The sequence below is a fragment of the Lytechinus variegatus genome, chromosome 17 (genome assembly GCF_018143015.1).
Source record: "Lytechinus variegatus isolate NC3 chromosome 17, Lvar_3.0, whole genome shotgun sequence".
In the NCBI taxonomy this organism is placed as follows: domain Eukaryota; kingdom Metazoa; phylum Echinodermata; class Echinoidea; order Temnopleuroida; family Toxopneustidae; genus Lytechinus; species Lytechinus variegatus.
Window position 1 is genome coordinate 23,710,747 of NC_054756.1, and position 27,837 is coordinate 23,738,583.

General features: G+C 35.1%; 2 protein-coding genes across 2 annotated transcripts; one reads left to right on the top strand and one right to left on the bottom strand.

Moving 5' to 3' along the window:
* Positions 1 to 12,110, bottom strand: LOC121430939 (neurogenic locus notch homolog protein 4-like). Its single transcript, XM_041628375.1, has 7 exons — positions 12,023 to 12,110; positions 6,935 to 6,986; positions 5,465 to 5,623; positions 4,846 to 4,950; positions 4,159 to 4,266; positions 2,644 to 2,952; positions 1 to 641 (listed from the first exon to the last, which is right to left on the bottom strand). The coding sequence occupies exons 2-7, from the start codon at positions 6,939 to 6,941 to the stop codon at positions 490 to 492; spliced, it is 840 nt and encodes a 279-aa protein (XP_041484309.1). The 5' UTR covers positions 6,942 to 6,986; positions 12,023 to 12,110; the 3' UTR covers positions 1 to 489.
* LOC121430940 (alpha-glucosidase-like) lies at positions 12,098 to 27,498 on the top strand. The gene is made up of 10 exons (XM_041628376.1): positions 12,098 to 12,371; positions 13,310 to 13,489; positions 14,884 to 15,059; positions 16,022 to 16,147; positions 17,544 to 17,682; positions 19,976 to 20,087; positions 24,046 to 24,244; positions 25,115 to 25,297; positions 26,109 to 26,246; positions 27,091 to 27,498. The coding sequence occupies exons 1-10, from the start codon at positions 12,170 to 12,172 to the stop codon at positions 27,484 to 27,486; spliced, it is 1,851 nt and encodes a 616-aa protein (XP_041484310.1). The 5' UTR covers positions 12,098 to 12,169; the 3' UTR covers positions 27,487 to 27,498.
* Positions 27,499 to 27,837: the final 339 nt, after the last annotated feature.

The window sequence follows — 27,837 nt, forward strand, 5'->3', positions numbered from 1 at the left end:
TACTGCGCATTATACTATAGCTGTTTACAAATAATAATATACAACATATAAGTATAAAAAATACAGTTAAAATGGCTCGTCAATTACAACAAAGACATAAACCCAGATACAACATTATGCAACTCAACACATCAAAGAAAATGCTCAACCCGTTTGTATGAACGTAAACCAAGTCTATATAGTGACAGATGAACATGAATATTCTCAAGCCGGCATCCAGCTTCCCATACAAGAAAGCAAAACAATCACACGCATCCGGTACCAGACTGAAAGCCAAGAAAGCATCGAAAATTAATTAAGTTTCTAAATGCTACGATGTGGTTCATCATGACGTTTGATTCTGCATGGCACAGCAAACAAGCTCTATCATATACATGCATGCCGTTCTTGTTATTCCTACTCCTTTATCCCCTCCTCTATTTATTTATGATCTTGAAAATCTCGACTGACCCAGTTGCCTCCTATAGCACCGCCGATGAATTGATCTTTTCATGCAAGCAGATGGATACCGAAGGAGGGAATGTTAACCTGACAGACAGCAAACCTCGCCACGTAACAGTCTTCATCATACCATTTCCCGCTGATAGGGTCCATAATCGCACAATTATTTCCTACCGTGAACTGAAGATTATCAGCCCAGTCTGCACGAAAATGAGGATTTGAAAAAAAGATATTCTAAAACAGGTTAATTTACTTCAATAATGATTGATTATCTATATTGTTATTAAAATCACACGATCACAAAGCTTTGAATATAACAGTAAAGTCTATAAGCCTATACTAAAATATATTTAAAAAAATAGTAGATATTTGGAAAGTGATAAAAACTTGCAAATAAGATTATCCATGTGAAATTGCCATAGCTTACAGGGGCCGCGGAATCGGGTTGGGGGGGGGGGTCTGAAGTCCCCCTCCCCATTTTTTTTCCAAAAACCATGTACAAAAATGTAAAAATGACCATATGATTGTGATTTTCTGCATGGTCAGCCCCCCACCTCGGGCTCAGCCCCCCCCCCCCCCACTCGTTCCACGGCCCCTGGCTTAGAGGGATGCGAACCGGGGATGCGAACCACTCTCACGACACTGGTGAAGATATTACTGAATACAGCCCCTCCTTAACACTTCAGTAAAACACATCCTAACCCCACGCACATAGACGTATACTGTAATTCTTCAAGAAAATTTATCTCACGGTTTAGTACCCTATATGACTGTTCTCAAGACTATATGATGTACTCATCTGATAATATTATTTCATATAATCCCATAACGACTGTAGCAGTTCCTTTTTTATTTTTTTTTTCATAAACCGACGGCTAAGTATTCCCTGAAAAAAGGTTTATTGTAAAAATAGCTGAAAAAAAATAATGAAAAATATCGCCGAAGGTTTCAGAAAAATCCGTCGAAGAATAAAGCAAAGTGATAAGAATTTCAATGATTTGATTTGTGACGTCATACATTGTATGTGAGCAGCTTTCCTATATATCGATTGGTAAAAAAAAGTATGAAATGTCATTTTCTCTGAAAAGTGAAAATATTTTACGGTACATTCAGTATATCAATCGACAAATCATTTTGACACCCGTTCCTAAGAAGAAAACAAAAATAAGTCATCACGAACCATTAAAAATTTGAATTTTATGCATTTTATATTACATAACCTATGGGCAGCTGCTTGTTAAAGGTCAAGTCCACCCCAGGAAAATTATGACTTGAATCAATAGAGAAATATCAAACTAGCACAGTGCTGAAAATTTCATCAAAATCGGATGCAAAATAAGAAAGTTATGACATTTTAAAGTTTCGCTTATTTTTCACAAAACAGTTAGATGCACAACTCAGTCACATGTAAATGAGAGAGTCGATGACGTCCATCACTCGCTTTTTCTTGTGTTTTTTTTATTGTTTGAATTATACAATATTTCAATTTTCACCAATTTGACATGAAGGTCCAATTTAACTGAGCCATAAAACAACGGCAATACCACATGTTCAGGGAGGAATAAACTTTGTCTCACAGGACAATGAAGAGAACATAAGAATAATTCATATTTCATATAATAAAATACAAAAGAAATAGTGAGTGAGTGATGTCATCAGTTCCCTCATCGGCACACCGAACAGGATGTGCATATAACTGTTTTGTGAAATTAAGCGAAACTTATTTTACATCCGATTTTGATGAAATCTTCCGTGTTATATACTTGTTGGATTTTTCTCTTATTATTAAAATCAACTTTTTGCCTAGGTGGACTTGTCCTTTAATAACGTCACAAATCCATTTTTATTTTAAAAATTCTGGATTTTCCTCAAACCACCAATAATTTTTTTTGCTATTTTTACAGCAAGCGTTTCTTCAGGGTGAACTTCCACTTTTATTTTCTATCTTCATTCTTTGAAATCCGTTTCCATCAATGAAAGATTTCCATATCATGTTTGTGGAGGGGGAGGGGGGGCTTCTTTATTTTTTACTTTCTGCTAAAATAATGACCATCATAACTGCCAACAAAAAAGCGAACGTAACATACTAATTATTGATTAAGCGCGCCATTTTATAGGGAAAGTAAAATAGGGAGTAACAATTATAAGATTCTGGGATAAAAATTTCCTTCGGCGGACATTAAAACGTTACCGCTGGCTTACTTCTGTACGAACTTTGGTTGGCTCCAATTAGGTATCCGTAACTGTCAGGATAACACTTCCATTGTCCATTACCATCCCAGCAATTCACCCACACGCCCTCCGACATGTTTGTGTTGAGATGAGGACTCAGAAATGTGAAGTCTTCCTCTTCTTCTATGAAGAGCAGAGAAGGTTGGACGAGATGCCCGCTTCCCAAAGTGACGTCGCCCAAGTATCGACAGTGCTGCGTTGACTCGTAATACTCGTTTCGATAACCATCAACTTTGAAACATTTTGTTTTCCCCGTCACCCATTCCTCTGGACAGATGTCTAAACCAGAATTAACAGAACAGGCGATGATGAATTAGAGTAGTGGAATCGCTTATTATGAGGCCTACCTCAAACTCGGAAGTCATTTGCCGATACAAAAATTCTAAGAGATAGCCGTTAATCTTAATAAATGTGTGATCTCAATCTTCGTGTCAAAGATGTATTAAACGGAAACTATGGCAAAAAAGAAATGTTCAAATATGATCAAATGCTTTCTGATCAAACCAAATTATACATAGATAACTTTGTCACAGCTTTATTTTTTAAATTAGAGTTAGAGCTATAATTATAAGAAAACAGATGCACAACTTACAGTAGAAAAGTTTGCAATATTAGTTCATCCTAGCTCTCTGCCAAAACATATCACCATTCTTTATTTTAAAGAAAATGTATATTCGAAATAATTGGATAGAAACTGGATAGATATTTTTTAATGGCACAAAACAAAGAGAAATAAAAAGTGAAATTTGAGGAGCTCTTTTCCAGGAAAAAGTGTACTTCAATACACTAAAATTGAATGGTAGAAAAAAAACACCATGTAACGTTAATACTTGGCTGATATCAAAGTTTTAAAGACTGAAATGAAAATAACTGAATCCTTGAGGCATACACAGGCCAGGGAATAAATACTACATTATCTCCGCAAGTTTTATTATCAATGAAAGTTGTAACTTCTTTTATGATTCAAGAAGTAAAAGAATAAGGGTGCGAGGAATCGAAATGATTCCCTAATGAGACCCTAAATGAGACCCTAAATTTCTGTTATTTCAAACCATCAAAAGCTACATTCTGTAGCTTTACGTTGAATATCCGAGTTTTTCTTAATTTCTCTCCTTTTCCTATTCCAAGATTCTTTGCAATTAGCTCTTCAAACTTACAATCTTCTGTCCATTAACATCGCAAAAACTCTTGTGTTAATTTAACACCAGCCGGGAATATGTATATGTCCACACCATAGAAGTATTGAATCAACACCAGTTTGCAATCAAATCGATGCTGTTTTAATACTAATTGGTGTTGTATAAGCTCCTATCTGGTGTTAGACCAAAACAAAACTGGTGTTTAACACTGTCTTCTCTGGTGTTGACATATATAAATTCCGGACTGTTGTTAAATCAAATCAACACCAGAGCTTTTGTAGTGTACGTTATTTCCGAAAGAAATTGTTTAATACAAAACTACTAATGATATGATTGTATAACATACCGCTGTGTTCACAGTGAGCTCCAGCGAAGCCTCTAGGACAAGAACATCTATAACCTCCGATTTCCTCCGCGCACGTTCCACCATTTATGCACGGCTCAGTCTGACAAGCTAGCAAAAAAGTATCGTACAGCCCACGTAATAAATATGTATTTTTTTTAACGCCGAAACCGTATATTCCGGTCTAATTTTACGGTGAATATAGCGCAATATTTACGAAAGACGCAAATTAACGTTGTGAGTCGCCCATCAATTTAATTGGTAGATTCCTGGAAACTTGCGGCGCGACTTTTCACCGTACTGTTTTTAAGGTTTACCGTATGCCCGCCTCGTAAGTCAATGGACATCTATTTTCATCTCATGATACATTCAATGTTATATCGCCCATTAAGTAAGGAAAGATATCCTTTTGGTGGAGGAGAGATATGTTATGCATTTCTTATTTCTAAAGTTCACTCTCCTCCACACACACACACACACACACCCTCACAGACACCACCACTCACCTGCACGTACACGCGCTTATACGGAAAACATGTGTGTAACTTTGTTTATAAACCACAAAAAAACGATGAATTAAATAATATCTTCAATTACATATTTTCGCATAGAGAACTATTTCCATGACATTTCCAATAAAGGGTGTCCTTAAGAATTCAAAGGCAAAAGAAAATACAAGAAGTTACTTACCAGATTCGCATTGCAATCCCCCATAACCTACTCGACAATTGCAGCTAAATCCGTGAACTTCTTCCTTGCATTGCCCCCCATGTAAACAGGGTTCGGAAAAACAATCTGTATTTTGTGTGAATAAAGTAATTTGTGAGGATCGCCAAAGTTTATAATGTCATTTCATGTAAAAGCTTTAAACAAACTTATTTGATTTATTCAATTGTTGCATAAGCCCTTTTCACGATTTTCAAGCCTTACAAGATTATTCTAGAAGATGGCTACGTACATTTTGACCCAATTATGTGACATTACGTTTCTCCCAAAATTTCGTAAAAACAAGAAGAATAATTGGCATCTTCTCAAGCAACCGATCAGCGTGACGGAATGTCATACATATTGCGCTTACTGTACACTGGCCAGGTTGTGGGTTCTAATTTTGGTATAGTCAAGAAATAATACGTACATTCATCATTTTTTTTAAATAAAAAAATTAAGCTCAGACTTTGAATGAAATAGAGTCTGGTATACTAATTTCAAAACGACTGATCTGGGGTAAGGAAAGATAAAAAGGTCCACAAAAAAGACGTAGGAAAAAAGCTCAAGGGGGGGGGGTGAACTTAAATTAAGCCATATTCACCTGGAAAACCACAGTACAGCGAGGTTATGTTGCTAAAGGCCCGAAAAGGCATGTTCTTCAACGCTAATTGGATAGTTAGACCAGAATCGAGAAGGAGATACTGACAGCTATCGTCTCGGCCTTCTATTTTACATGATCCCTCACCGAGTACAAGCCTACCTGTATTTTTTAGATAGTCGTTTAAAGGAAAGTAACAAAAATATAAGGATGATGATGACGATAATGACGATAACGATAATGATGATGAAGATGGTGGTATTGGTAGTGATGGTGGTGGTGATAATGATGATGATGTTGGTGGTGATGGATGATGATGGTGATAATGATGACTACGGTATTGATAAAGATGATGGAGATGGTGATGTGTGATGTTGGTGGTGATAATGATGGTGGTTGTGGTGTTGATCGCAGTGATGAAGTCGGAAATATTGATGATGAACGTGGTGATTATGACAGAGATATTGACGATGGTGGTAATGATGGGGATGGTGTTCATAATGAATTTTAGCAAGTCTTTGGCAAATTATAATATGTTTCTATCGTTTCATCTCTAAATGGTTTTGTTTAGGAATAACAGCGCACTGCTGCACTCAGCCGAAGTGAAATAAATTCCTTGAATGCAATGACCGCTACTGATAGAATGGTGCACTCTGTAGTTCGAGTTTAACCCGGGGTTATACACTCTAAAAACATTGAGTAAAATTTTACCCGATATAAGTCAAAATACATGTTTAAAGGGAAAATTTTAATGTAATAGTGCGTACAAATTTCAAAATATTTGGTATATTTTGACCAAATCAACATGCATATTCCCATTTTACCCAATATTGGGTAATTTTTTTTAGTTTAATGATTCTTATTATCCTCTGAAAAAAGGCGCTTAATTAAAGTATTATTAGCATTAGTATTGTTTTCATTATTATAACTTCCATTATCATTATCAACATCATCACCATTATCATCTATACCAACGGCTTTTTATACGGTTTTACTGGACGAACGTTTTATACAAACGAGTAAGGAATTCCAATATCGAAGTCAATAATTAAAGAGGAGTAAAACCACTAAAATCCTTTAAATCCTGTTAAATTTTCTTTACAGACAGAGAAAAAATCAAAGAAACAGATTTATGATACTTTTGAGAAAATTTAAATTATTGATTAGCATGTTTAGATCACTTATTCTCTGAACATGCTCCATCGGCACCTCAACAAAAATATGTGGTGTCCCACATGAAAACCTCCCACATTACTTTTGTACAAATTTCACTTGAAATTCATATTTGTTTCATCAAGTCTATCGATGTAGAGCAGGTTTTCGTTTTATGGGAGGGCACGTTCGAGACCTACAGATTTTCAAAAGATGCATCACAGAGAAAAGTTTTTACTGTCGTATAAACTAGGTACGTCGGCAGACGGAGGGGGGGGGGGGGGTTACCTTATGAAAAAAAACCTTCATATTACAACTCACCATGCATATACTGCTTGAATAGAAGGAGGAGGATGACCGACTTCAGATTTAGCTAATGGTGAAAAATTGATAGGAAGATAATTTTTTTTCATGGATTTTCATTAATTACCACAAAATGCTGATACAATGATGAAACGGGAAATATATACATGAATAAGGAAAACACACAAATAAAACATTTAAAATGTAGACACACGTGATTGTCTCATTTATTATGAAGTTTAAAGGGGATACTTTAGGCTAAAAATAAACTGTATAAAGATAAATAGAGTAAAAAGTAGATTATCTCATAAAAATCTGCAAACAAATATTGGATTTTTTTTATTGTAAATTATCTGGTTAATTTTTCAATTGACGAAATTGAATCTTGATGAGTTTGACTCGGATGAAAACTTTTAAAATGAAAAATGCATGTTTCGTAAATACCATCTCCTTCAATTTCAAAGAAAATGTACAAAGATACACGTATTAATTAGATGTTATGTATGTTTGAAACTGAATCAATAATTAGGTAATACAAAAATACAAAATATGCAAAAAATGAAAAAATCAAAATATGCAAAAAATGAAAAAATCAAACTCAAATTACACAATACTAATGAAACTTATACATCGAATTATGCAATGGTGATAGCATTATCAATACTGAAAAAAAAAACACAAGCACTCGGCACATCATAAACATCATTTACCATAATCATTACCGCGTTCACTCCGTTAATGAAAGTATAGGCCTGCGGGTTTTCAGTTTTCATGGTAAAATGATATACGTGCGATATCTTCGAGTTCGATCCAGTTCTGCCGAAATGAATACTCACAGAGCAGTTTTATCAAGTTTTATTTTGTTCGACATATATACTGCCTGTTTTAAGAACGAAGATATGAAAACAAAATCATTACAACCATTACTCCAAGAATCAATCTTGTCCCATTTTTCTCATAGCACCATTGGCGATGATTAATTTAAACTCAGGGCCATTAATATAATCACGTATTCTATTCTCCTTTGATTTCATTGTTTCCCTACGTTTTATTTAGGCCGAGTGCTTTTGCAATCTGATGGAAGTGCATTTAAATTGGATAAATTGGATTTAAAACGAGAGAGATGATACTCCAAGCAACAGAATAAACATATCTTAATAAAAAAAAGGAGTGAATTCACCATGTAGAAAGATGACATTTTCAGCAAAAATCTGATTACAAATAACAAAGTTATTATATATTACACTTAAACAATATTATTTTTAACATTTGGTATATGCACGTCATCATGGATATGCATTATTAACCGAAATTCCGTTCATTTTCTTAATATGCTATCAATAAATGAAATTACAAGTTTTTATATATATTTTCGTATATGTTCGTACGATATGTGTCTCTTATATCAAAGTAAGTTGCAGCAGTGAATATTCTATGCGTTAAATAAGTTGTCAATCCAATTATTTCCATCCTTAGTGGACAAAGTTTAGATTAATAAAAAATTCCGTATAATAAAATACAAAGCAATAAGTGGAGATATGACATCACCAGCTTGATCATTGCATATTCATAAGGATATGCATGTTCTGATTTACGGAAATATTGCAGAAATTTAGAATATCATAACTTTGTTATTTCTTTGTCCGATTTTAATGAGAATTCAGTATTTGTTTGTCCGATATCGATTCATCTGTTCATATGATATTATTATCAGCCTGTATCGTCTCTTTAATCCTGGGATCGAACGACAAAAGAGTTTAGATTTGCTGTAAACAACCACCAAAATATAAAATAAAGAAACCAGGTAAACAAACACCTCCCTTTTACAACACGTGGGAAATAATTAAGTTAATTGTATTTCACCAACAATAAAGTTTGCAATTAGGAAAATTAAATCAGTGTCATTCCGTTGGTCACTATTTCTGGTTATCAAAGCCAAGGCATTTCGTTGATAGTGGTCACCATGGTCACTAGTGTGTTAAGACACGGTTAAGGTATCCATGCACTGATACAAAAGAACACAATTTTCCCCATTTGTTAACGAGCTCCCCTTTAACCTAAAATTGGACTGCAATTTCTTGGACTTTCTGCTTATTGATAATTTAAAGTCCCGCCCCTACATCTTTCTCTGTCGGTTTTTCTTTTATTTTTATGTTGTTTTCTTTTATGTTTTTCTATCCCTCACTGTTCGTATATTTCTAGGTTTGTTTTCTTTAGATATTCATATCTTTTCCTCTTATTAATTTAACATATTTTATATCTGGCTCAGTATTAATTTGTATCCCTCTCTCTTTCGCTCTATCGAAATACTATAACTAATATCAACGTCTTCTCTTCTTTTTATATCACTGGTCTTTGTAACCACATGCAAGCGTGTTAGTGTCAATCATACAATTTTCTTTTCGCATTTATTAGATAGAGCATAACATTAAAGGTCAAGTCCACCCCAGAAAATCAAACTTGCATAACACTGAAAATTTCATCAAAATCGGATGTAAAATAACGAAGTTATGTTAAGTTTCGCTTATTTTTCACGAAACACTGACCTGGTGATATGCACTGTTAGAAAATTTATCCTTAAACCAAAAGAAGTTCTGCAGCAGAGTCTCGAGAACACCTGTAATCTTACCAGAGTGCGTAATCTTACAGGAAATTGGTATTTGGTGTGTGTAATCTTACAAATTTCCTTAAATAAAACACTCTTTTCCCCTTTTTCTAACAGACCTGTTCTGTTTAATTGCAGAAAAATTCCTGTTTCATGAATTTAAAGAATGATTCTGGTATCGCTTTCTGCAAAATCTTCTTTTATTTTTCTGTAAAATCAGGCCTTTTTAACAGTGTATGCACAGCTCGGTGACAATGTAAATGAGACGGATGATGATGTTCCTCACTTTTTCTCTAGTTTTTATTGTTTGAATTATACAATATTTCATTTTTTTTACAGATTTGACAATAAAGATCAACTTGACTAAACCATATAATATTAAACGATACTTATTATTCATGTTCAGGAATGAATTAATCATCGTTTCACTTGACAATGATGAAAAAATAGAAAAATTCATGTTTCATATAATAAATACAAAAGAAATAAAGAATGGATGACGTCATAAGTCTCCCCATTTTCATACCGACCAGGGTGTGCATATAACTGTTTTGTGAAATAAACGAACTTTAACATGTAATAACTGTCTTTTACATCGGATTTTGATGAAATTTTCAGTGTTATGCTTATTGGATTTTCTCTTTTTAAAAATCATCTTTTTTTGTTGGAGTGGACTTGTCCTTTAACAATGTAGATACAAATCCTGAACTCCTATTGACCTGATATTGGGTAATAAATATATTGTTAAAGGAATCAATTCACTTAAAGATTTTGGGTATTTTATTTGAGGGAAAAACCTGATTATTGAAACTAAAAAATAATCAACTCTAATATTAGAAACACGTGAAAATATGTAAGAGAAGAAATACAAACTTGGATTTAGAAAGATGGAGGACGGTTCTTTATACCATTAAGGAATTATTATTTGTGTGTGCTTTTTGTTCATACAGGGTTCCTACGCCATATAGTGACCACTAAAGTTTGTACGTGATACAGAACTACGCAGGAAAACTCTTGGCTTTGATAACTGAGTTAACAATGAACTGGCGCTGATTTAATTTTTCTAATGATTAGTAGTAGAGAGACTCGACGTTTCGGACAGGTTGACTGTCCGTCTTCAGGAGACGGAAGACCTGAAGACGGACAGTCAACCTGTCCGAAACGTCGAGTCTCTCTACTACTAATCATCTCTACTCGCCGATATAAGCCAGCATCTCCTCATCAGCTCTACTACTCAAGCTGTTCTCATTCCTTCTGGTTTACAGTCCTTTTCAGGACTACTTTCAAGAAAGAATACTCTACTCTCAAATCTCCAATTTCTCGCCTATCCATTTCTTCTCTTCTTCTATCCACTGTTTCTATAACACTCCACATGGTGTACCGTAAACCACATCAGCGATTGTACATGCCACCATGCAAACCTTCAAACAACATCTTGTTTTTCCTTGTTTGTTCGATGAATCTTGTTGGGGGCTCTTTTAAAAGCATAAACAACATAAAAGAAATCCTTTTAGACCAGCAAAACTAAAAATGATCATATATTTATGCATTGACTTTACACACGAAATCACGTTTTGAGAAATTTTGGGTTTGACATGCACTTAAAAAATCGTTGCGTAATTTCTAAACCGCGTACCCGGGTGTCGATTTTTTTTCTCAAAAGCTGCGAAAGAATTGACGGTAAAAATTGGCGCGGCGAAAACATTGCGTGAACCGTTGAGGGGGGTGCCGCCGAGGCCCCCGAATTAGATAGGGTGAGATCTCAATAAAATCTGCGCGCCGGCTATATTATCTATATTTTAAAAAGTGGTTAACTGTCCAATTATTCAGGTCACAACAAATAAATTCAGTTCGCACTTCGCGCTCTTATCAATTGTCACTCGACACCCACTAGGTTCAGCATTACAAAGGTCCAAATCGTCAAAAATTTCAGCTCGCGCAAAGTTGTTTGTCTAAATCGTCCAATTTCATCTCGCGCTCGCATCAGTTGTATAGTTAGATACGCGTCCTCTTCATGATTATAAAAATTGCTCAAAATGTTTTATTTCAGGAATGAATAAATGAAATAATCCATATTGAGCTCGCACTTCGCACACTCAATATATATATTTTTTGTATGAGAACTCAAATCCTGTTTGTAAGAATAAAGCTAAGATTTACTTGGAACTTCGGTCTTTTTAGGACTGCCCCCTCCAAAAGTAACAACAACAACACACTATCAGGGGCCGGGTGGGGAAAATGTGGATGGAAAAAAAAATCCACCATTAGCGAAACCTCAATCTGCCCCTGCTACAACCCACAAAAGGCCTGGTCACACCGCGCGAGCGTTGTTGGAGCGGTCGTTGAGCGGAGAGAAAAAAATCATCACCGCTCGCTACCGTTAACTATTTTCGATTTCGATTTTTTTTTCGATTTTTTGAATACCCAATTAGACTGTTAAACTACTCCATCAGTTTGGTTGTTTTTTGACCTACACACATTTAGCATATTGACATACCCACCGGTTCTATTGGGGTTCATGTCCGGCGTGAATCATTATATTCTGGAGTTATTCTTTTCCAGCAAACACCCTTTGTATCCTTGTAAACCAATAAAAAAAAACACACACGGCATACACGAAGGAAGATGTTCATTTATTCCAACAAATAATGGCGACCGCGTTGCATTGGCTGTTGCTGGGAAGCCTATCTCTGATGGTGTCGTTAGAACGTTCTGTTTTCTGGAGAGGTGCATTTCTGATCGAGGGTCGGGAATTTGGATGGCGGGAATGGTGGAAGAACACTATCATCTATCAGATCTACCCGAGGTCTTTCATGGACTCAGACGGAGATGGTATAGGAGATCTAAAAGGTAACGGCCTTTCTGTAAATTTACATCGAAGTTTTTGTTTTAATAGACAAATACTGTTGCCTTGTATATACACTGTAAAAAATGAAGTGCTAATTTAGCACTCACAGTGCTTGTATAATGATTGCACTACGAGTGCTGATTTTCTTCTTCAAATCTAAAGTAGAGAATCAACGCTCGTAGTGCGTAAGTGCTAAATTAGCCCTTCATTTTTACAGAGTATATATATATATATATATATATATATGTATATATATATATATATATATATTTATATAGTATTCACTCACACATGTCCACGGTCAACAGGGTCAATCGGAGAAAAAAATTGTGTTTAAAGTCGAGCACAGTCCCAAATTGGTAGCTTTTGAAATCAAATTGCGTTTTGGCCATTTTCAGGAACTTATTTTCAGAGAACGGAAGTGCTTACAAAGTGAACTGAATAAATAAAATAACAAAGGCAGACCAGAGCTCAAACAATCTGAACAACGGTACACAAACAGCACAATAACAAAGCTGATAAACAGATGTTAAAGGACAATTCCACCCCCACAAAAAAGGAAGTTTATATGAATACGAATCTAAAATTAAAGCAAACTAAGTTGGGTGTAAATTGATAAAATAGTGAAGAAATATCTGAACATTAAAAAGGTGGGCATGGACTTGGATTGATCACGGGAGTTGCCAATATGGGTGGAGGTTGGCAAACTGTATACTCCTTTTCGCACGTTTCTTGTATAAAAAATGAGTTTTTATTACACACACACACATATATAAGTGGTAATGCATTATACTAGTTCCAACAGAGTTTATTTCCAAGTCCAAATTTTCGACGTAAATCCCACGTCTTTTTTTATCTCATCAATGTCCAACACGCGAAATGTAATATCGTTATGTATGTATATATATATATAATTCATGACCTCTTTCTCCAATACCAGGTATCACAAGTCGTCTTGAATATTTTCTCGACATCGGTGTCGGGGCAATTTGGCTTAGCCCTATCTATCGATCACCGTTCGTCGACTTTGGCTACGACATAAGCAACTTCACCGACATCGACCCCATCTTCGGGACGCTGGACGACTTCGATGAACTGGTTGATCATGCCCATGACCTCGGTGAGTATTTCAGGGGTCGGGACCTGGGGGGGGGGGGGGGGATTAGGGTCAAGCAAAAACGAGGTTATGTTTTTGTACGCAATTGATTCGTGATATAATTCGTTACGACTTGGACTCCTCTGTTTAAAAAGTTTTTGTCCCTTCTCTTCCCCCATTTTACTACTACTAAAAAAAATAATCACAGGGGCTGTAGTTTCGACCCCCCCCTCGAAACGTTCATGATATCTATTAACATATATGACGAGGCATGCAGCATGACTGTGTTACCGGATAGGCGAATGCCAGTACGAAAGTGGCACTTCCCGCTAAGGGCCGAAATGGGCCCCGTCTTACAAAGAGTTGCTATTAATCTAATCAACCACAACTATGGAAAGCCAGACATGGCAACATTTAATTCAATGTGTGTTCAAAATTTCTTCTAGATATGATATATTGCCACACATTCATCGTTGTCTTAACAATTAGATGCGCTCCTTTTAGTTCGCAAAGTAAATTGTGCAACTTTCCTGTAGATGACTGATGAGATACCTATATCACATATATAGTTGAAGTTGATGAGATCTATCAAAACTCTTTTGTAGACGGAACCCGTTGACAAAAAATAATCATGGGGCCTGACGATGGATCTTTACATTCAATAGATCAAGACTCGTTAATATAACAAAACCTTCGATAGATTGTCTCTGGGTTGACTTTAAAGTTGACCTTAAAGGGGAAGTTCACCCTGACAAAAGGTTTATTGTAAAAATAGCAGAAGAAATAATAAAAAATATTGCCAAAGGTTTGAGAAAAATCCATCAAGTAATTAAGAAGATATTAGAATTTCAATTATTTGATTTGTGACGTCATATGCGAGCAGCATTCCTACATAGCGAATGGTAAAAAATCAATGAAATGTCATTTTCTCAGAAATTGAAAATGGTTTTCACTGTACCTTTTATATATCAATAGACAAATCATTTCACACCCGATCATGAATAGAAAACAAAATTAAGTCATCAGGAACCATACAAAATTTGAAATTCATGCATTTTATATTACATAACACATGGGGCAGCTGCTCGTTTATGACGTCACAAATCCAAAACTTTGAACTCTAATAACTTTCTTACTCTTTAACGGATTATCCTCAAACCTTCACCAATATTTTTCATTATTTTTTCTGATATTTTTACCACAAAGTTTTCTTTAGGGTGAACTTCCCCTTTAACTTATGATCATTGTTCTACTTAAAAATGTAACCATCCATTATCATATGTCAAATGACAGTTGGACATTAAATCATGACATGATTTAATGTCAACTGTCATTTGACATAAGAGCAGTGATCAACATTTTACTTTCCCATAGGGGGCTAATAATGATAATGCGTATTTGCTCATTGGTTTATTTAGGCATCCGGGTAATATTGGATTTTGTTCCGGGTTACACAAGCGACCAGCATCCTTGGTTTGTCGAAAGCATGAAGAACCGCGACTATCGGAATCCTTACAGGGATTACTTTGTTTGGAAGGACCCGAAGCCTGGCTGTGTGTCTTCCGACCCTAGAGAATGTATTCCGACGAACTGGGTAATGCTAGGAGTCCACTACGCCGTCGCCAGTTCGCGCCATTGTAAAGCGGATGTGGCGCCTAGTGTTGCCGAACAGACGCCTAGTGCCATGCGACGGCTCAAACTATACCTCCCACCCAGTTTATGCCACTGCAATGCCACTAGGCAAAACCGCTTTGTAGTGCAAAGTGGTACACTATTAAAAAACCCTGATTTTACAGAAAAAACAAGATTCTGTAATAACAGAATCATTCTGTAAATTCATAAAACAGGAATTTTCTGCAATTTAACAGAACAGGTTTGTTTAAATAGGGGAAAAGTGTTTTTTCTTAAAGGAAATTTATAAGGTTCCATACACGAAATACCAATTTCCAGTAAAATTACGCAATCTGGTAAGATTACAGGTGTTCTCCAGACTCTGCTGCAGGAACTTCTTTTATTTTAAGGACACATTTTCAAACAGTGAACCAATTGGCGCCGAATGGCCTAGTGGATTTTTAGCATTACGTGTTGGCATGACACCATATACTGTTATTTCTGAAATCATGGACCTATTACGATTTTAATGTAGTACTTTTCCTGTGGTTCACATGCACAGTACCATATACAGGAGCTTTTTCCATTTTTTATTTCGATGGGCTAAATACTAAAATGCGGATGCTTCACAAAGCGTACTCTCTCTTGCCATATATATGCCAGTTTAAAAAAACATCGTAAACACTTTTTATAAACTTAGACAATATTATAATTTCCACCAATTTAAGTAAAGAAATTATGTGTTCGATTTCTTGTTTCCGAACATTTCAGTAAAAAATGTCCATTCATGACATAGGGTAATGGTTGGAAGAAATTTCAGGCCGACCTTGTTAAACGTATAGAAAAAAGACCAAAAAGCATGAAAACATGATATAGTCGGGGTTCAAAATTGTGGGTATTTCCATACGGATATCTTTAACTTTGGAAAACTCCCCTACTTTACAGATCAGTCCTTTCGACGGACCAACATGGACATGGGATGAAACGAGGCAACAGTTTTACTATCACACCTTCACCAAGGAGCAACCGGACCTCAATTACCTCGATCCTAGTGTAAGAGAAGAAATGAAGGTATGTCGAGTTAGGTTTCATATTTTCACAACATGTGAGTTATATTTATACCGTCCTGTGTTTCTGCTAAAAGCACTTTCAGAGTACATGATACATGTGAACTATCGTTTTTTTGTTTTCATAAAGATTTAAAGGATACAAGATGCCCAGCGCACACTATGCTCTTCGTTGCGATGCGAATTTCAAAGAAATTGTAATAATATTTGAAATGAACATTTCAGATGATAAAATCTTAGCGACTAGAGTTGAGAATAGTGGTAAGGACTACTGACATCGGAATTCAGTTGAGTTCGAGCCTTCCTGTAAGAATAAAAGCAAATTCAATTTCACATTGCAATGTCGTCATTGTCGGCTGCGACTTGAAGCCGATTTGGACTTTACTAAAACCACAGAACTTGCCGCAAAGCAAAATTACGTTTTTATTATTCCGAACATAATGCCAAACTTCAAATAAAACAAGTTTACTTCTTAGAACTTTCAAATTAAGCAAAATATAATCTTAATGACGATTTTTGTGAAACTTCTATAGAAACATTTCAATGCAAATAATATTCATATAACAATATCTACATTTAACATACCGGCATATAGTTCTTCTGGGTGTAATGTGTTCTGGTGTGAATATAAAGTCGAGAATATATTTTCCCATTCTATTTATTGTCTGTTGAATTTTGTATTTATATTACTAGATTTTAATGAAATTGTATTTTTCTATTGCATAATTAGTGGCAAATGCTGATTAATCTGTTCAAATTTTCATTAATAATCCGTTTTTCTGCGCAACAATTTATTATATACTACTTCCACTTTGTATTATTGATTACTGAATTTTGTATTTATTGCACTCGTGTTTAATAAATTAGTATTTCCTTTTGAGCGATTTGTGGAAAATTATGATTAATCTATTTACTACTTTCAACGGACCCAACATTGTTATCATATCAACGATTTTGAGTCTACGAGGTCTAATACTTGTATTATTTTGAATTTGTATTATATATATATATATATATATATATATATATATATATATATATATATATATATATATATATATATATATTATATATATGTGAACCATTTGTAAACACATTTTTTTTTCAGCCATTTACTGCCAAATGTATATTGTTTTTGGAATAAATAGACCATTTTTTTATTTATAATCTATCATAATGTTCTCTGATAGTATCCCCAATACCCGAATTAGGGTGACATGGGTAAATAAAATCATTGTCATTGACCAAAGCGGTCATACATTTTATATCACACTCAACTAGGAATTTAAGTGCGTCTCTAATTAAATGGGGCTTTTTTATCTGAAAATAATTTTTCGATATTATCATTCTAATAATTCGAAGTTAGTACAGTATAAGTACAGTCTTCTTTTGCATTTCAGAACGTTATTGAATTTTGGATGAAACGATGGGTAGACGGATTGCGTGTAGATGCCATTGCATTCATCATAGAAGATCATTATATGAGAGATGACCCACCAAACCCGAACTTTCAGCCCTCTGAATTAGCAACTAGGGTAGGTTTGGATTTTTTTAAAAGGTTTATCATGTTTATGGGCGGGGTTCATAACTGTTTCCAGCGGCGTTATTATTATAAAAAACACAAAATATAAATGGAAGATATGATAATAATAAAAAAGAAAATATTGACAAAAATTATAATAATAATGATATAATCATATACATGCATGTATATATATATATATATATATATATATATATATATATATTGTAACGAAATGAAAGGTTTATTTAATGTTCAGCATGCTTTTGGAACGGTGAAGAGCGTAGAATAATTTTTAATCCATGTACTATATAGTTGCAAAGAAATTCACTAATCGTTTGTGATCGATTATGTAAGTATTTTCTTTAAAAGGTGTTTAAACACTATCTGCTGAGAAATACGATGTTTACAACTGTTGGATTATGTTAGATGTTTATCTTTAATTGTTCTTTACTGTTCAGGTATAAATAGTAGTGCCAATTACCATTGCTGTTGTTGTAAAGATTTGTGTCATGAGTTTAATTTTTTTTAAAAAGATGATTAAATTTTAGGCCTGACAATCTCCCTCCAGAATTTTTTTTTAACAAGTGCACACCTAGTTACCAATAACGCATATAGCATTTTCATTTATTTGAAAGCAGGATAAAAGAGCATTGTAGATTAAATGCCTTGCTCACGGGCACAGGTGTCGCGGTCGGGATCGAACCCCGGACTTTCCATGTATAGACAGGCGCCTTAGACCACTCGGCCACGGCACCCCCAGAATCGTTGAGTATAATCGTGCTCGATTATGAATTATGCAGTATGCTTGGCATTAAGTGGTTACAGAACGAAACTGTTCAATTTTTATCGAAATATGCTGCGACAGGGTGAGCATTACATTCTCTTCAGTAAAGTTATAAGAACTGAATGACTTGATTCCTGCTTGTCGTTGTTTTGTTGTATGGAGTTACAAGTATACATGGTCGGAAGAGCAGAAGTACTGACTAGAGAAGGAGTGAGAATACTGACTTTACTAATGAGATACGGAAAATACTGAATTTACCGAGATACTGAAAATACGGAATTTACTGAGAATACTGACATTACTGAGATGAGTGAGGATACTGAATTAAAGTATTGAAATTACTGAGATTCCGAAATACTGAAATTACGGAGATACCAATTACTGGAATGATTGAGGTAATGGAGATACGGAATGACGGAGATGTTGAAATCCACGACATATAATCTAACTTACTGAGAAGGAGCTAGGAGTCAGAAGTGAAAAAGACGGACTTTACACCAACTGGATGTATATTGCAGCCGAAACGAACCAGCTCGTCAGGATAGAAAGTCGGTCTGGCTACAATACATATAAATGATCATTCTTGTTAATCATTATAGTCATTCTGCCTAAAACGTGTTTTTTTTACTTGACAAATGAGTAATATGTTGTATCCAATTTATATTTTATCACTTTAGTTGCACTTAGCTTGTAATTCACTTTACTGTGCAAATGGTCAAGGAAAAACGGTTCTTTGCATTTCTTACGAAGTGTTTTTATTCAATTCTAAAAAAAGTATGCTTTGTAAAGCTCTTCATGCCGAATTTCTGTGTTTAAATAATATATTACATCATACCAAACTCTAAATTATTAAAAGAGCAAGAATTTCAAATCAAATAGACCCAAGTGTTAGACAGTTTTTTGTAGCTTAAATTCAGTTGATATCTAAGAAGTCGTTTCCTTGAGTATACTTTGGGTATGAATCTTGATTTTTTTTAATCATTATTTGTTATATACTTACTTTGCTGTTTTTATTTTTGTTAAACCCGCACATAACCGTGACAAATGTCATATACAACAATTCATTTCAGATTCTCAAAATTCAATAAATTGACCTACCATCTCTGTCTCTAATTTGATAAATTACTAATTCCTGATTTGACTCAATCTACATTTTTTCTTAAAGTATTAATTTGATAACCTTGTTTTTTTATATTACGATGAAGGTTAATTTATATAGAAGTATTGTAATCAGTAATTACATGTTTGAATTTATTGCTATTTTGAGTTTTTCCATGTTGACACCAGCCAATGTGGAGAACCTCTCGACAGAATTTTCAATTCTTTTAGGTGATCCCCAGGCATTGGCTGGTGCTCAATTTTACATTTCTTTTGTAATGTTTCTATTGCTGTCATGTTTTCTTGCCTGGAAATGAAATCAATAAATAATATATCTATCTATCTTTATATATATATATTTATATATTATTTATTTATTTTTAGATATAATTCCACCTGTTTTCTGATTCCTATTGTAGCCCCAGTACACCATAGCACACTGAACATATATTCTCACAATCATCCGGATCACCACGAGATAGTGAAGTCATGGCGTCGGGAGGTCATGGAGAAATACAGCGCGGAACCAAATTACAGGTAATACAACCTTTGATATCTTTTATGTCGACAGTTTATCAGTTTAAACACGCCAGTTTTCATAAACTGATGTATAATTAACGCTCCCGAAAGGTACAATGAAAGCCTGCTTAAAGGGGAATGAAACCTTTGGAACAAGTGGGCTTGTGAGGAAACCGAAAAATAAAAAAATAAGATCAAAGAAAAATTGAAAAAAATTGGACATATAATGAAAAAGTTATGAGCATTTGAATATTGCGATCACTGATGCTATGGAGATCATTTAGTTGGCAATAGGACAAATGTGTGTAATGTCACATGTGAACAATTTTCCCATTGATGGGCTATAGAAATACCCCCAAACGTCTCTTCTTGCTCTTTCTTATGGTGATACAAAAATTTTATCAATAATATATTCTTTGAAAATCTGTATTACCAGCCGTTCTATAGAAACGATTCATGGTCTACTGATAGATGTCACAAAAGAGGCATTTAAGTGAGATATATACAAAAGCAATGTGAAAGTTGTTCACATGTTACATCACACATCTTTGTCGCATTGCCAAATTGGATGATCTACATTAAAATAATAATCTGAAGTTCAAATGCTCACAACTTTCTTATTATTCCTTCAATATCTCTTAAACTTTTGTTGATCTGTTTCTTTGATTTTTCTGTTTTCACACAAGTTATCTTGTTCCAAATGTTTCATTTTGATTTAATTACCAGCCAAGGCAACCCCCAAAACATGTTATCATTCAATGAGTGACTTGCGATAAGGATTGATTTCTTTCCTAGCTGTCCAAAGGGTGAACCCTAATAAAAGTTAGATCTATTCAATGTGTACCAAATCACAATTTACAATTTATTTCAGTAAACAATTCCAATATCAAAACGTCTTCAATTCTTGCCGAACATATGAAGTTTATTAAAGAGAGAGAAAAAATAGTAACACTTCCGAATGATAATATACCACTCTGACTCTAAGGTTAACAATAAAAAAAAACAAATGATCCTCTATTGATCCAATGTGTAATAACGAACTCTCAACCTGTCTCTAAATACAAAATCCTTGAAAAAAATATCCTGCATTGATCTAATCAATAATCACCAAACTTCAATGTTTTGATGTATCACACTTCACCAGTAATAATACCTTAAAAAACAATCCTTTACTTTGTTTCATTTCTTTTGACAATTGTAACCTACAAACATTCTTATAAAAGGATCATCTGTTAATCCATTCTCATAGAATTTTACTTCACCACTTAATATCACTGAACTAATACATATTGTGATCACACTGAAAACAATCTTCAACATCTTTAAAAATCTTAACTTCAGCTTATCGTTAACTAACCTAAAGCTCACGACTCTACAATCCGACGACATCTTACTATCTCACCAGTGTCCAAATTCGAATAATATAAACAATGAATAAAAATGCAATATGTAATTTATGTACATGGGAGAAGGGGTTAAAAGAACCCCTGAAAGCAGCAGATGCTAGGGTCGGGAGACGCCTGTACCTAAACAACAAATACCAAATGAAAGGGCTAAAAGAAGGGAAATAAATAGAAGAGAGGAGAAGAAAAGGGCTAGAGAGGCGAGCAAGTAGCTGCAGTAGTAGTAGTATAGTAGTAGTAGGAGTAGTAGTAGTAGTAGTAGTAGTAGTAGTAGTAGTAGTAGTAGTAGTAATAGTAGTTGTAGTAGTAGTAGGAGTAGAAGAAGTAGTACTAGTATAGTAGTAGTAGTAGTCAGTAGCGGACCGTGACCCGGCGGAGATGAAGCATGGGGGGGCACTGCATTGCTTGAGAACAATGCTGTGCCCCCCAATGCTTTTCTCCTCCGAGTCACGGTCCGCCACTGGTAGTAGTAGTAGTAGTAGGAGGAGGAGGAGTAGTAGTAGTGGTAGTAGTAGAAGTAGTAGTAGTAATAGTTGTTGTAGTAGTAGTAGAAGAACTGGCGTGAATTACTTCGCATGATACAAGATGTATATACTTGATTAGATACTAACAACATGTCATTTATGATACAAAGTAGCAAAACAAATGCATAGTTATTATACTATAGAATAGGTTACGTACATTGTTAGCTGCACTATTTCAGTTTGGAGGGAACATAACTTTTTAAGATGGCTTGGGTACGTGTTTGCCAAAACTACATTACAATAGGAAAGATAAGGCAAGATTGAAGAGCAATATAGTATACGCGATATATTTTTTTGTGGAAGATAAAAACTCACACGATATATAATACCATTGCATTTAGATATTTTGTTTTCAATTTCGTTTACATGTTATGACCAGCCTTATCTACTATTTACAATTACACCAAGAAACATTGCCCTTTGAACTCTGGAAATAATGTTAGCATTCAAAGTTAACCTTTACATGATGAAAGTCAATGTGCCTATAGCGGATATAGGTACATTTTTGAAATAATTAATTGTAAGTTTATTTGCATTTACCCATTCACAAAAATTTACTAATTCAGAGTTCGCAATATTGCACAATTGATCAAGATTTCTATCAGAGTATAATAAATTTAAACCAAAAAAAAAATGCTTTTATACGGAAATTCAAATATTTGCTGATATCAGGATTTTTTTTTGCTTGTATTTGAAACTTGATGTCGACAGGGACTTTGTAATATTTTCAGGAAGATCATTCCATATTTTAGGACCAGTCAGTCATTATTTTGTGCTGAAAGATAATTTTCTATGTTTTTTTTTAATTATTGTTTGGTTTCTAGAGCGAGTATCAAAATTATGGGCAGTTGTAGTAGGTACAAAAATATTATTCAATTTTGATAGAAGTGGAAGTTAACAGACCTATACAAAAAAATACATTGTTGAAGTTTGTTGATATCTCTGAGTTTAAGCAGCTTAAGGGAATTAAATATTCTACATCTACATTTATCTACATTTATTTATTCATGCATGTTCACAGTGTACAATGTCAAAGAATACACAGAAAATATAATGATTCAGTGTTTGTAAACGGCACATTGTTAGCTGCACTATTTTAGTTTGGAGGGAACATAACTTTTTAAGATAACTTGGGTACGTGTTGGCCCAAACTACATTACAATAGGAAAGATAAGGCAAAATTGAAGAGTAATATGATGTACGCGATACTTTTTTTTGGAAGATAAAAACCTAAAAACTGTATGTAATACCAATGCTTTTAGAAATTTTGTTTTCAATTTCGTTTATATGTTTTGACCAGCTTAATCTACTATTTACAATAACACCAAGAAACCTTGTACTTTCAACTCTTGAAATAATGTTATCATTCAAATTTAACCTTTACATGATGAAAGTCAACATGCCTGTAGCGGAATTTCGAAATATCATATAGTTCTTTTTCTTATAATTAATTGTAAGTTCATTTGCATTACACCATTGAAAAACCTTTACTAATTCAGAGTTCACAATATTGCACAATTGATCGAGATTTCTATTAGAGTAAACAATGTTTGGATTATCAGCGTATATGATAAAACAAAATGATTTTTTGCTGAACGATACAAGCCATTATTAAATAAAATAAAAGAAGGGGCCAAGTAATGACCCTTAGGGCACCCCACATGTAATAATTTTGTGCATTGTTGACGATTTGAAAGGTAACTAAAGGAGGCAAAATATTGGATTGGGGGTACAACTCATCGTATGTTTCTCCCAAGCCACCATCGAAAATGAACATAAAATTTCATAATTTACATGCATTTCAGATAATATTCAACAGACAATATCCACCCCCCCCTCTTTACCTTCAGGAAAGTTCCCCGGTCGCATTTTATTATCATCACTTTAATCAGGGAAGTGGGGGTTCTAACTCCCACATCCCGGTTTCACCGTTAACATAAACCCTAATGCTAGTATTTCCATTACGTTGTATATACATGTAGGATATCATTAGCCTGGCTTGGTTGAAAAGGGATAATGAAGGATACTTTCAATTTTTTTCTCCCCAAGATTTATGATGACGGAGGCGTATAATAAACCTGCAATCCTCGTTGACTACTACGGCACCGACGACGATCCCGAAGCCGACTTCCCCTTGAATTTCCAGTTCATGGATCTTCACGCAAAGGATCTTTCTGGCACTGCAATCTTCAATCTCGTCGACGAGTGGATGCATAATGTTCCTGATGGAAAATGGCCAAACTGGGTGGTACGTTTTATTTGATATTTCATCCTCAAATTGGTCACCGGTGCACATTATGTGTGCGTGTGTACACTGTAAAAACTGTGGCGTTAATAGAGTTGGTGTTAATAGAGAACCACACCCTGAGGTGTTAAAAGTATACCCTAGAGATTGAACATAACACCAAAGAGTGTCAATGTAACAACTAAAGGTGATGTAATAGCACAATTTAGCACCGGAGTAAAATAATTGGTGTAGTCCTCTATGTACACCGGTTAAAACAGTTTTTGCTGTGTATGCCTAGTGTTGAGGGCTGACTATTCCCAGGATAAATCAGAAACATTTTATTTTTGAAAAGTTCTCTTGTCTTATCGCCTTGGTTGGTATGCAGGCCGAGCGAATGAAAGCAGCGTATCAAAAACAGCATGGATTTATTTTCTAGCATGTTTTGGTCGTCGACAAACTTTGGAAATAGCCTACTTCTTATCGTACATGTACCTCAGTTTTTATACACTGCAATGTACATATACAATATGTGCATAATGACGATCATTTGTTTATTTTGAAAGTAAACCATTGATTAAGTCACCAAAGCGGTCGACATTGACTGGGGCAATTCTAAGCTGAAGCGAAATATTTTGTAATGTAAAGTGCTTAGATTTTAACAGACGCAATGTAAATATTTATTTAATAGTATTATTATTGTCATTAACATTACAAAGGTAACCGGATGACCTTTGCAGAGCCGAAGTCAATTTTTTTTAAATGTTGGAAAAGCTATTGATAGAGAGTGCTTATGATAAGACTAAAATATTCGTTGATCTCGTCAGTTCGAAACTTTTATAAAACCTAGGTGTTCAACGTACCAAAGTGAAATATTCCAATTATTCACATCAGGTCGGCAATCACGATAATTATCGGATCGGATACCGTTGGGGTATGGAGTATGCTCGGGCAGCTAATGTTCTCTGCCTCCTTCTGCCGGGAACACCGACAACTTACTACGGTGAGGAGCTGGGGATGGACCACATCAAGGTTACGTTTGAGGAAACCCAAGACCCCTGGGGCAAGAACAACCCTGTAAGTATCTGTCAGAATAATCTCAGAAAACCATCTTATGTTATGGCCTGGAATATCTGTAGAGATCATTACCGCACGGGCCGCGGGACGGTTTAGAAAGTGGAAGAGGGCGGTGGCTGACCATGCAAAAAGTCATCATCAGTTTTACGTTTTCTGTACACGGGTTTTTTTTATAAAAGGAGTAGAGGGGCTGAAGCCCCCGCAGCTTCCCCTTCCCGTTTCCACGGTCCCTGGTCGGTGTTGATATGAGCAGTAGAAGGGTTGGGTTCATCTGGAATTCCCATATTTTCGGTGCACCCATCGTAGAAGATACAATTGTAATACAAAAACAGAAATACATATCTAGGGAACGTTTCACGAACATTGTCCGTCCGTCAAGATGTCAGATCTGACAAATCTATTTGATTCTGATTGGTTGGAGTGCGCTGTAAATGTCAGATAAAGCAGGACTTGTCGGATAAAACGTCTGATAAGTCATTTCATGAAACACATCCCAGAGCCTCGATCACCTTATTGTAAGGGAAATTTTATAAGCAATATGCATATATTCAAGATTTAAGAGCTCTGACAAACACCGCCAAGAGAGGAGGATTCACTTCAATCTTGTGAAAGTATTTTGGTATATTGTTCTCTTGGTTGACACATTCTGTTTCTGAGGATTATCTAGGTGTCTCTATCCACACGTCTTACATTATATAACATGATTCGTTCAGATATGAGATGATTGACGAACAAGGAAGAAGATTTATGCCATCTTGAATGGCGCAGAAGAGTATTTGTGTAATCATTTTGTTTCTGTTGGTTGATACAGTGTTGCTGGGAGAAATACTCAAGAGACCCAGAAAGATCCCCCATGCAGTGGAACATGGAGAAGAATGCAGGATTCAGCACCGCGGAGAAGACATGGTTACCGGTTCATGACAACTACAAGATGGGTGTCAACGTCGAGGTACACTTCAATTTCCCCAAAAATATAAACATAATAATCAGTGGCAATAAAATGTAGTAAAATCAGTGAGTGAGAGAGAGCAATATCAACAATGCCCAATTGGGAGAGATACGGGGATGTGTATAATTGATATTGTCACTGTCAGGTATGCTTGCTAGCCTTTCCGAAATCCGAATTTCCACCGTTTTCGCTAGCTAAAAATTAGTTACATATATTTACAAATGTATAGTAAGCTGTAGATTTTCTTTGACAATACAAGGCGCCATCAAAACTTTTGCTTCGCTTGCTTCATAAGCTTCTCTGGACAGTCCAAATCCACAAATCTCTCTCAACATTATTATTAATCACAAACAAGACACAAAATAAAAAAATATCTTGACAATGCAATTTATTCTGCGTTACGTCTTCTGAAGATGTTAACTTTGTTAACGCAATGACACTCAATGACGTCATGAACTGCTTGTTAGTCGCATTTCAACGATCAAATTTGTTTTTTTTTTTATCTAAATTGATGATGTCTATATGGTAAGTGACATGACTTGCTCAATCAAATTTCTCGGGGGGGAGGTATGGGATAGAAAATAAATATATTGGATGGTGTTATTTCATGAAAGGCCAGAAATATTCCAGTCGTTATTCCATCCTGAGCCATCAAATATAGTATAAATCTTTCAAAAAGACGGAAATTAAGTAGTCCAGTATTCTAGAGCAAAGCAACATTTCCCTTTTAGAATTCATCCGATGTTGGTAAAGGTGTTATATGGTAAATGATACTATTATCAAGAGGTGCACAGTAGTCGAAACTCTTGGTTTACAAAGATTTATCTTTTTATTAATTTTACAGTCCGAGCAAAAAGACCCCACATCAGTCCTTAGTCTCTACAAAGCCTTGGCCCGAATCCGTATGCAGCGCCCGGCATTCCACACCAATGCCATGGACTACGGCATTGTCACCGACGATATTTTCTCCTTTATACGCAGACCAAACCCTGACGAATCGGAACAACCGTCTTATCTAGTGGCTATTCACTTAGGAAAGAAATCGATTGTGATTGGTGATTACGTCAACGCACTTCTAGCCAATGGGGTTACGATAGACTCCAGTGAAGGCGTGGTCGAGATAAGTTCAAGGATGGATCGGAATGGGGAAACGGTCAACCTCGAAGCGTTGGAACTTAGGTTGGGGGAAGCACTGGTAGTTGGCATCGGGAAAGATAGTCTTTTGAAGACTGAGCTATAAGTGTTAACCTCAAGCTGTGTTACCATCATTGTTATTTCTGGAAAATGGTTCATTGTTAGATTTATCTGTTTTGAAATTACATTTATCAAGTTTATTAAGAATTTGCTCAAATTCCGCAAATGAAAATGGCTGAATTGCATTTTTTTTTATGGATTAAAGAAATTGTCTGAAATTCTGCTATTCATTTCCCTTCCAAATGTCAATTGGGAATACTTTGCTTCTCCTCTCACTTCGCAATATGTTTTGGTCAATTTGCTGAATTATATCATTAAATTTGATATGGCATATTAATAAAAGGTATTTTCCGTCTTTATGTGTCTTTTGGGGAATTAGAAACAGCTCTTGGAATCA

Coding starts and splice junctions, on each gene's coding strand:
- LOC121430939 (XM_041628375.1), bottom strand. Junction 4,951..5,464: donor GCTGTACTGTGGTTTTCCAG/GTGAATATGGCT, acceptor CACAAAATACAG/ATTGTTTTTCCGAACCCTGT. Junction 642..2,643: donor CAACCAAAGTTCGTACAGAA/GTAAGCCAGCGG, acceptor ATTTTCGTGCAG/ACTGGGCTGATAATCTTCAG.
- LOC121430940 (XM_041628376.1), top strand. CDS start 12,170: ATGGCGACCGCGTTGCATTGGCTGTTGCTGGGAAGCCTATCTCTGATG. Junction 12,372..13,309: donor TGGTATAGGAGATCTAAAAG/GTAACGGCCTTT, acceptor CTCCAATACCAG/GTATCACAAGTCGTCTTGAA. Junction 16,148..17,543: donor GTGTAAGAGAAGAAATGAAG/GTATGTCGAGTT, acceptor TTTGCATTTCAG/AACGTTATTGAATTTTGGAT.